Source organism: Sceloporus undulatus, chromosome 1 (genome assembly GCF_019175285.1).
Source record: "Sceloporus undulatus isolate JIND9_A2432 ecotype Alabama chromosome 1, SceUnd_v1.1, whole genome shotgun sequence".
NCBI lineage: Eukaryota > Metazoa > Chordata > Lepidosauria > Squamata > Phrynosomatidae > Sceloporus > Sceloporus undulatus.
Genome location: NC_056522.1, coordinates 377,249,553 through 377,260,838, shown reverse-complemented (window position 1 = coordinate 377,260,838; position 11,286 = coordinate 377,249,553). Strand labels below are relative to the sequence as shown.

At 42.7% G+C, this 11,286-nt stretch overlaps 1 protein-coding gene across 1 annotated transcript in view; it reads left to right on the top strand.

The window, feature by feature from the left end:
* Positions 1-11,286, top strand: part of NID2 (nidogen 2) — a 41,833-nt gene that overhangs the window by 29,185 nt on the left and 1,362 nt on the right. Inside the window, exons 12-16 of the mRNA XM_042460926.1 lie at positions 2,415-2,544; positions 5,626-5,797; positions 7,441-7,598; positions 8,263-8,386; positions 9,547-9,659. Coding sequence (XP_042316860.1) covers positions 2,415-2,544; positions 5,626-5,797; positions 7,441-7,598; positions 8,263-8,386; positions 9,547-9,659 — 697 coding nt within the window. The remainder of the gene's footprint in view (positions 1-2,414; positions 2,545-5,625; positions 5,798-7,440; positions 7,599-8,262; positions 8,387-9,546; positions 9,660-11,286) is intronic.

Sequence of the window (11,286 nt, the reverse complement as noted above, 5' to 3'; positions counted from 1 at the left end):
AAAAAAAGAAGGGAATGTGGCTTCAGGATGTGCATAGAATGACTGTGGGGATAGCCCACAGTGATGTGGCTGAAGGCCAGCAGTGGGGGAAATGCATGTGGATCTGTAAGACCCCTGGAAACCTCCAAAGCGCCTCCATCTCTACCCCCCAGTATTAAATTGTTTCTCAAGCTGATTTGCTAGCAACAATAGGATTCATGATGGAGTCATTTCCCTCCTCTCACCTTAATTCGTCTTGCACTTATAAAGGGGAATGGGAGAAAAGATCCCTTTGCAGGCTTTTCTTCTGCCTTCTTCCTCTGTCTCCAACTGTTAATAATATTTGCTCAGATTTATATGAGTTCCAGGCCAAGAAGTGTGTGCAAACAAAGCTTCCAAGAATCAATCTGGGAACAATGTTTTTAAGGGAGAAGGCAGATGTTCTCTGGATCATTTTCTCATGAACAGATGAGGACTGAGAAAACACCCACCCACCCACCATCAGGGATTGTGTAGTCTTCCACAGAATTGAAACAGACACTGAATATGATGTTCCAAAGGGAATATAGCATAGGTTGAGCAAAGGAGATGTAACTGTTGGAAGATCATGGCCCCATTTCCCTGCTTTTCTCATTTTCATGGGATGAAGCAGAGGAAGGTCCCAAAGCAATTCTGAGGGAGAGGGGAAATGATTGGGAAAAGGAGCTGATAGTTTTGAAGTTGAACGCAGGTCTGGTTGCCCCTGGAACTGTGCATGATTGAGGCAGAGCATCCAATGTACAGTTGGCCCTTCTTATGCACAGATTTTTTTATACACGGATTCAAGCATCCACGCTTTGAAAATGTTCAAAGAAAGTATAAATTTCAAATATCAAACCTTGATTTTCCATTTTTTATATGGGGCACCATTTTGCTATGTCATTATATTTAATGGGACTTGAGCATCCACGGATTTTGTTATCCACAGGGGATTTTGAAACCAAACCCCAGCATATAACAAGGGTTATACTCTCATGGACATGCATGCAAAAGACAGATGCACACTCTTTAAACATTATGGCCAAAATTCTAGACCAGCTACTTAGCTATATAACTACCTTGGTTGCATAACTAGGTAGCATTTCATGTCCCCATCTCCCCCAAACCCAATTACCAGGCGGCAGCTGCTGTGAGTAACAGGGGTCTCTCTCTCTCTCTCTCTCTGTGTGTGTGTGTGTGTATAAGCTTATTTTATTTTTAATCCACGTGTATCCATCAATAAAAAAGTCTAAGTTAACTTATACTATTTCCAACATATACACAGCTACGAACATACATGTATATTTCCATTTTACATATTATATGTGTCAATGAAAAACTTGGAGGACATATTGCCTTTTCTTCTTATTTTACACTTCCTATGATAACATTTCTTTGTGTGATTGCTTCTTATAAGTGTTCTCTACTTCTGATTAGTATCATACCCAAAGATAACTTCAGTATTTGTAATGCTTTATTAATTTCTATGGTTCCTGTTAATGTCTGTACGCTGTGTCTATTCTCATCAGTCAGGAAGCAGCTGACTGATGTTTCCACCCACCTCCTGCAAGAGATCTCCAGTGCAGCAGTCAGTAACAGGATCCCTGTTGCAATTCTTCCTTGCACCGGAGATTGCTCACAGAAGAGGATGGAAACATTACTCAGTTCTGCCTCAATTGACAGGTGAACAGGCCCCTGTCACTTGCAGTGGCTGCTGCCCAGTAAAAAATGATTGGGGAACTTCTCTTGTCCCTACATATTTCCTAAACTGGAGAAAACATCAGGATCATGAATACGAACCTATTGTGAAGATATAACTCCAGGTTACACATTTGTAACTGGGATAATGAATTTGCAGCCAATGCAGTAACCAAATTTGTAATGCTTTAGTGCTAGGCTGGTAAAAGGGTTGCCCATGGATGATTTTTTAGGCCGCCTCAGCACCCACAAGTTCTCGTCCCCAGGCCTTTATTTTTTCCAATTGGGAAATGCACTGGAATTTGACTAGCCTTACTTCCTGGTTGAAAATAAAAGTCTTTACTGAGCCTGAAACAGCCCAGAGAGTCCTAAAAATATGTTAAAATTGTCCCATGGCCCTTAAGGGACATGGGTGGGCTATGTCTCTTCATCAGTGGAGTAACTTTCCTTTTGTGTGTATTACTTATGAGATGTAATTTTGTTATGCCTTCATTATTTTGTTTCCCTTCTTCAGGCCCAAGTTACAGGTAATGGCAGAGGATTCAGTAGATCCACATCTGGTACCTGGCATTGGTCCTAGAGGGGATCTGCTTTTTATCAATCCATTTTTAGGAATCATGTTTCACTATGGGGAGCAGCTAGAGCCCTTTCCCCTCTATGTGCCAAACATAGAAATCTTTGTAACTGGTTGTATATGTGTTCCTATAACATCACTCCAGGGCTCCATTGTGGTGGGGATCGACTATGACTGCAGGGAAAAAATGATGTACTGGACGGATGTGGCAGGTCGGACCATCAGCCGAGCGGGATTCGAGCCAGGGGCTGAGCCAGAGAACATCATAAGCTCAGGTAAGTGACTGACAGCCCAACCTTTGGTCCTTCATTTATTTTGCACTTTAGATCCCAGAAGCCCTAGCCAACTTGGTCAGCAGTCAGGAATTATGGGACCTGAAGTCCAAAACATCTGCAGGACCAAAGTTTGGGCACCATTGTACCATTGGTGACATCAGCATCAACAGAGTGGAGGATTTGCTTTTAATTTTGAAGCTTTCCAAGGTGTTGAAACTATTTTGGAAATAGGGTTCAGCTCCTTAGATAGCACCTTTAAAATTCAGGCTAAAACTCACTGCTCCACTCATGTGGAAGCAAACCACCACCACTGCCTAAATAAATAAAATAAACATAAATTTGAGGGCACAAGGGCAAGGTGAGACAAGTGTGGTCCCTTCTACTCCTTGTAGAAGACTGAAGGTTCTTTGCCTTATACCTGTTGGTTGGAATCTGTTTGGATTTTCTAGGAGTTGCCGTGTTGGTTACCTGAGCTTCCAAGGTTCTATCTAATAGTCAGATCCATATCAGTATTCTCCTTAAGCATTCTAGGGTCTAGATTGAGAGAAATAATAGTGCCACTCTATTCTGCTTTGGTCAGACCTCACCTGGAATACTGTGTCCAGGTCTGGTCACAATTTAGGAAGGATGTTGACAAGCTGGAGCATGTCCAGGGGAGGGTGACCAAAAGGATGACAGGTCTGGAAATAACCAAGCCCTGTGAAGAGTGGCTTAAGGAGCTGGATAAGTTTAGCCTGAGGAAGAGAAGGTTAAGAGGGGAAATGATAGCCCTGTTTAAATATTTGAAGGGATGTCATGTTGAGGATGGAGCAAGCTTGTTTTCTGCTGCTCCAGAGACTAGGAGATGGAGCAGTGGATTCAAGCTATGGGAAAAGATATTCCATGTAAGCATTAGTAAGAACCTTCTGACAGTAAGAGACAGTGGAATACTCTGCCTCGGACAATTGGAGGCTTTTAAGTAGAGGCTGGATGGCCATCTTTTGGGAGTGTTTTGGTTGTTCTTCCTACATGGCAGGGGATTGCAGTGGCTGGCCCTTGGGGTCTCTTCCAACTCTATGTTTCCATTCGTAAGTGTTGGTATACAGTACTGTATAAGGAAATTAACCAGAAATCAAGTTGCAGTGTTTACACTAAGATATGTTCTGATACAGGTTGCCTTTCCCATATACAAAATACTTGAAACCAGAGGTGTTTTGAACTCTGGATTTATAAAATTTTATTTTGGAATCCCAGTATTTGCGTGCGCGCGCGCGTGCACACACACACACACACACACACACACATATATATATAGAGAAATTCATTTATGTTTTGTATACATCTTATACCTGTAGCCTGAAGGTAATTTTATTCAGTATTATAAATAATTTTGTGCATAAAACAAAGCTTGTGTACACTGAACCATCAGAAAGCAAAGGTGTCACTATCTCAGCATTTTTGGAGCATTTTGGATTTTAGAATTCTGGATAAGAGAGATTCAATCTGTAACACAAATAGCTCAGATAAATATGCTCAGTAGCACAGACAGAGTACGTAGACCAGGGGTAGGCAACCTGCGGCCTGCGGGCCGGATGCGGCCCGGCAAGGCCTTGGGACCAGCCCCAGCCCAGTCCTGCCACCGATTGCCGCCGGGGCCTTTGGGGGGCAATTGTCTATAGCAGCCTCAGAAACATGGATTTATATTAACATTTTTTTAAAAATCAGCAAATTTTTTCGCATGTCCTCCATTTTTTTTTTAAAAGTGTCTTCCATCTGAAAATTTTGTCCTACATTTGTCCTGGTTTATTTATATATTTAATTTTTTTTTAAAAAAATTAATTATTTATTTTTTGGCTTCGGACCCCCAGTTGTCTGAGGGACAGCAACCCGGCCCCCGGCTCAAAAAGGTTGCCTACCCCTGACGTAGACCTTGAATCAATCTACGCACAAGTTTACGCCTCTATAAGAATTTTGAGCAAAACATTATACTCCTCACCTAGTTTGTCTAACCTTATCTGTACACTGACATTTAGTGAGGTATTAAATAACAAGCTTCCATCAAGAAAGGAATATCCTACCATATGTAGGAGTTTGGTTTATCAGCAGTTACTCGGCAGCAACAGAGGTGGACCAGCTATTGAGATTTATCTCCCAAGCTACTAGTGTCTCATTTTCTTGTGAACAGGTGCAAAGGTGTTTTGCTGGCATTAGGCCAGTAGCCTTGTACTATCGGGATTGTTATTATTATATGCTGGTTACTACCTTCATCTTATCTTTGTTTGTACTTAGGCTGACTCCCTGCCAAGTGCTAACATGTCTTTATTTTTATAATGTGCTATTCTATGTACATCTCTATAGCTCCAAAAGCTCAAGTTAGGCAAATGAAAATCTAAAAAAGCAACCCAGCCTGTTCCAAATGGCAGGAAGAATCACCTTCTTTCCCTGTTCTGTTGGTGGAAGCCATTCCATTGGCAGGAGTCTACCATCATAGTTCTGAAAACAAATGTTCTTTTTCTAAACTTGTACACCTGAATTCTTTTGGTTAGTCTTCATTAGAGGGGACATGTTGAATCAATTGATAACTAGTGAATCAAAACATAGGTAAACCCAATGGACTTACTCTAGTTGCAATAAAATTCAGGCCATAAAATAATTTGCTGCTCCCTGGACAATGGCCAGAGTTCTCCTGGAGACTTAGGCTGATGTGTCTGGGGACGATTTTTGGTGCAGGAGATAGAAAGACCCTCAAATTGATCCCCCCACCAACAGTAGAAACACAAGAACAAAGTAAATAACAAAATGCTTTCTCTTCCTGACATCGGCATATGAGTAGCATAACCAGGAGTTACAGTAACATAACTACTTTTCCTGACATTTTGCAAGAACGTAGCCAATATCCTTGGACAATAGTTTCCCCCCATACTTTGTCCCTTGATCCAAATAGCCATTGATTGTGGTGATGGTAGAGTATGGAGAATTCTGTTGTGCTGTCTCCTTCCCTCCAGACCTCCTTGGTAACTACAACTGGCAGAGCTTTATGCTCCATTATCATTAAAGGGGGATCTTACCCAATATCCTCTTTCTTGGTGTCTGCTCTGCTAGGGCTGATCAGTCCAGAAGGCCTTGCCATTGACCACCTCCGAAGGACCATGTTTTGGACAGACAGTGGTTTGGACAAAATCGAGAGCGCTAGGCTGGATGGCACAGAACGGCGAGTACTTTTTGCCACCGACCTGGTCAACCCACGTGCCATTGCAGTGGATCCCATCCGTGGGTAAGTGGCTGGCAGTAGCTGGCTCCTGCGTGCACCTTTTTTAAACCATGGAAGCAGCGGAAACATTTCTGAAGTAACTCTTTGTCATCTACTTTAAAAGATGACTTGCTGCTGCTGGTGGCAACGTGTTTTGCTATAAACATGGAGAAGAAACTAACTATGCATGTTCAGGTACTAAGTTATAAAAAACCCATGAAAAGAGCACACAGCTCAGGAGTAGGCAACTGAGGAAGGGTAAGGGGCTGTAATTAGCCCAAGAGAACTTGAAAGTCTACAACCCTCTGCCACACCTGCTCCTGCAAAATACAAAACCATAAATCAATTTCTGTTTTGTCCTCAGAATGCCCTAGGAGAAAAGGGGGGTATTTTCACCATGTTTTTGGCCCTCCTTGGGCCATTTTAGACCTAGAAAAGGCTGTAGGTTTTATTTTTTACAATCACATCTTATCAATTTTTCACTTTAGCCATATGAAACAATGAACATGTAAATACATTTAGGTTGGGCATACAATATTTCATTTTAAAGGCATCATTTTCATTTTGCTAGTTGTTTATCACAGCTATTACCATTACAATTAGTGATATATAGGAATTATGATTTATGAGTAACTTTAGTACAAATAACATTACTAAGGCTTCTGTATGGTGTGGTAATGGGAGGAGGTCAATGGAGAGGGTGACACCATGAGTTATCACACTGGGAGACATCACTGTCTAGAAGGATTAAGAGCCATCAAAGAATAAGTGGCCCCAAGTCCAAACTTTTCTTAACCCTGATCTGTGATATGGTTTTGTTGGCATGAAAGAGACTTAATTGATGGACTGTTTTTTTTATTGTTGATGTGTTTTTTTATTATGTAAAATAAATAAAAATAATTTGGAACATGTTCCTCTAAGTTTTACCTCAGTCATAGATGTTTATCACATGGAGGGCGAATTTGTAAAACCCAGTGCAGAAAGGGGATTTTAAAATCCGGGTGTTGTTTGTCAGATGCATAGGCGTGGGAAAAAAATAACGTGAAAATAATCAGAAGAGAAAGCTGTTTTGTACTTTTGGAATTTAGCGAAAGTAAAAAGGAGCTGGTTTTGACGATTTTGCATTCGGGTTATTTTTGCGTTATTTCTCTTTCATGCAAACGTCGTCTGAAAAACATTCTGCAAATGCATTTCTTTTTCAACTTTCTGTTCAGGTTAACCCCAAACGTTGTCTGAAAAACAACCTGCAAATACGGGTTGTTTTCAGTTTAAATTTAGTTTCTGCATGGGATTCGTCCCATGTGATAAACTCCATAGAAGAATGCTTATAACCATGTTCATAACCAAGTGGGGATGCAGAATCTCCAAATTTGGCACACTTAAACTATGTGCAAATCCCCTCTGAAGCAGGCCTCAGGGATGTTGGCTAGGTCTCCTCCTTTGCCTTACTTGGTTGTGGGAGTGGAGGATGAAAGTGAGCCCGCTCTAGACTCAGCCAACATCCTGAGGACTGGCTCCTTGAGTCTGTTTTGCTCCTCCCTTGCCCTTGTTGATCAGGAAAAGGACAGAGAAACAAACAAAACTGGCAACCATTCCATGCCTCTTGGTATTCTCTTCTGGTTTGCCTAACCACTTTGACCACAAGGCCAAACTTCTTTGCTCTCCAGGAACCTTTACTGGACAGACTGGAACCGCGAAGCCCCCAAAATCGAGATGTCCACTGTAACCGGAGAAAACAGGCGGATTTTGGTCAACCAAGACATTGGGTTGCCCAATGGTTTGACCTTTGATCCCTTTTCCAAACTGATTTGCTGGGCAGATGCAGGTAAAGTGGATTTCATTGAAATGAATTAAACCATTTTGGGTGTGTTATGACAGAGAGCAGCAACTAGTGTGGAACCCATTGCTTTACATCATTACTGTGGGCCAGGTTTTTAATTAGGGATAATCTATAGGCCCCAGCTTTGACTGTGCCCAGGTTTCGAGCAATATAGTAAGTTCAAATTTCAGTTGAGCATTTCAAAATACAGTTGAAGCATTCAACGAAAAGGGACAGGCAAGGTAACCCAGGAATGCAAACACAGTAAATAGGAAAAGGTACAAATGATTTCCGCTGTCTCGTTCTCTAAAGCAGTAGAAATTTGGGGACTAAAGGAAAAATTCATTTGGGGAGGGAAAAGCTCTTATTCCTTCTACCTCCATAACTATAACCTTCCTGTGAGCCTTGGTACCCGTTGTACCATGAGTCACACAACTGTGGGGGTCCAGTGTAACTAAGGGCGTGTTTGTGTGTGCTAAAAGCTGTATAAAGTCTTGGCCACAACATGCTGGCAAAAGTGAATAATTTTTCTCTATCACCAAACAATAAAATCCACACTATGACAAGCAAAACCAGACAATCTGGTTTATATATTTGCCCTTATGCACAAGTGCAAGGAAGGGAGCAACTGGTACTGTTCCCAGGTTTAACTCTCTTGTGTTTGTGAAAGGAACCAAGAAGCTGGAGTGTGCTTTACCTGATGGAAGAGGGAGGCGCGTCATTCAGAATAACCTCAACTACCCCTTCAGCATTGTTAGCTACGCCAACTACTTCTACCATACAGACTGGAGAAGGTATGTTTGCGCCTCTTAGGCCAGTAGCTTGAGGCTACACAAGTAGGTGGAAAAAGCCTCTTTTACCAAACAGCTGGTCTACGAGCTGTAAGGGAGATGGACACTTGGCAGCACCATTTTGAGTATGAAAAGTGAGTTTCTCCTCTAAGGTTAGGTAGAAAAATGCGGTGCTTGAATCAAGACCTTAAAGGAGTGAGTGTGCAAAGTGTGTGGCCTGTTAGCTGCACATGGTCCCAAGGGTCTCTACATGTTCAATGCCTGAATTTTGGTTTGGGGTGGGCCTTGGGGAGGGAAAATTGCAAAACTGAGGCAATTGGACATACAGTGAGTCCCTCTGCTAGGGGTTGATTCCAGGAATCACTGTGGATACCAAAATCCATGGATACTCAATTAAATACCATTAAATACAAGATAAGTAAAATGGTGTCCCTTATATAAAATGTCAAAATCAAGGATTGCTTTTTGGAATTTATATATATACTGTCGCCCCTCCATTTTCACGGACTTGAAATTCATGGCCTTCACCCATTTGCGGGCAGCAAACAGAGGGAGACAAAATGGAGTGCGCCTCCATAGGTGCCCCCGGATGCATGCATATCAGCAAGTTTCCGTTTATATGGGTGGTGGTGGTCTGGAATGGATACCCTGTGAAAACAGAGGAGTGACTGTATATATTAATATTTTCAAGCCATGGATAGTTGAATCCATGGACAGTGGAATCCATGGATACAGAGGGGAAACTGTATTTATTTGTTAGATGCCTTTCTCCCAAATTGGACCCAAGGTGGCTCTCAAAAGATAATCAAGGATGTACTTTGATGTACTTTGTCAGTTGAGGGGAACAGAGAAAAGTACATCCATTCCCACACTATGAAAGAGCAGATGAGTGAGTTACTGCTTGTGGATTCTCCCAGAGTCCACTCATTGTGTATTTTAAACAAAATGGTGGACTAGTAGAACTTTGATCTTACCCATCGCAGTTCTAATGTCTTTATAATGTCCATCAGTCCTGGCTGTTCTGTTTTTCCACACATCATGATCTAAGTAGAGACAAAATATATTAGGAGTTAACTTTTCTCACTCTACCATACCCAGTGGGCACAGTTCTTAAAAGAGGTGTTGAGTGAGGTGAAAACTGTTTTTTGTTTCATTATCTGCAGAGACGGGGTAATAGCTGTGAACAAAGACAGTGGTGCTTTTACCGATGAGTATCTTCCCGAGCAGAGGACGCATCTCTATGGAATAACAGCAGTCCATCCTTACTGCCCAGGAGGTAAGAACTGAGGCTTAACCAAAAGGGCACTGGGAGGAAGAGGAGCTACTGCTTAACACAGACACTTTTGCTTTCTGCAAAAAGAACCCCTTCTTTTTGGAGTGTGGGTATATGTGTGATTGGTCTCAGGAATGTGGCACAGCTATTTGCACTTGGGTGTGTATGTGGTGAGAGAATGTGTGTCCCATTGCCAAGGGAACCAGGAGCTGTAGAAACTGGCCAGGCTGACAGAAGGAAAAATCCAATCTGAACAGTTGGAAAAATGACACTCAACTGGGTTTAGACTGAAAAGAGGGTGTTATGTATGTGGATTTTGTTCAAAGGTAACTTTTTCATAGAACCTTTCAGTGCTCATGAAAACACATTTCTTACTGTAAAAGTGTGTATAGTAACAGTTGGAAGGCAAGGGCCAATCTCTTGGCACACAGGAATGCACTGCTAAAGGAACCCCAAGATGTGGCCATCCAAACTGTTTAAAAACCTCCAATGAAGGACAGGCCATTACCTTCCATCTATCAAACAGCACTTACTGTTGGGAAGCTCTTCCTGATCTTCATCTTCCACAAAGTAACAGTCCATCAGTTACAGGCTCCAAAATCCAAAATTGTCCACATGGGTGGCTGAGATAGTGACACCTTTCCATTCTGATGATGCAGTGTACACAAACTTTGTTTCATGGACAAAATTACTTTTAAAATATTATGTATTTTATTACATGTCCTCTGGACATGTTCTAGCTTGTTGATATCCATCCTCCTTGAATGATAATGATGCAGCACTCTAGATGTTGCTGGACTGCAACCACTAGTATTCCTTACTGTTTGTTGGCTGGGCTACTTAGGGTTTCTAGAAACTGTAGTCTAAAAACGTCTGGAGGAATTCAAAGATGCAGCCATGTGGAATCAGTATGGAGGGAGCTCTTGTAGCACCTTTGAGACTAAGAAGTTGGCAGCATGAGCTCTCATACTCAACTCTACTTCCTCACCAAATGCATCTGAGGAAGTACTTAGGCCTGTTACAGATGGGCATAAAAGTACGTGCTCAGCACGTACAAAATGGCGGCACCCATTCCACACGGGGGCCGCTATGACGATGTCACAAATGCACCGCCTCCAAATGAGACGGCGCGGACGTGATGTCGCCGCGCCATGTGAGGTCGCATATAGCGCCCTTTCCGCAGCGCGAAAAGGAGCTCCGAAACTGTTTGCATCACTGTTTGCATCGCTGGTGCAGCCTTCAGACGGCTGCACCAGCGACGCAAGGGAGAAAGGGGCCAAGGGGCCCCTTTCTCCTCCTCCCCGCCGTTGCCGGGTGTCCTTGGGGCTTGAAGCCCCAAGGACACCCCTTTACAGGCCGCGGGGAAGCAGCCTTTTGCCACTTCCCTGCGGCCTGGAAAGCAGTGGATCTGGGCCTCGGAGGCTGCCGTTCTGGCAGCTGAGGCCCCGATACAGCGGGGAAAGGGGCGGGTGCAGGCTGCCCCAAACGGGCGGTCTGTAACACGCCTTAGTTTACTAAAGTTCATTCTGCCAACTTTTTCCTTTAGTTAGTCTCAAAGGTACTATAAGGTCTCTCTACATACTAACATCTGGAGGACTGTATGATTTTCAACCATAGAGTAGGGAAGAGG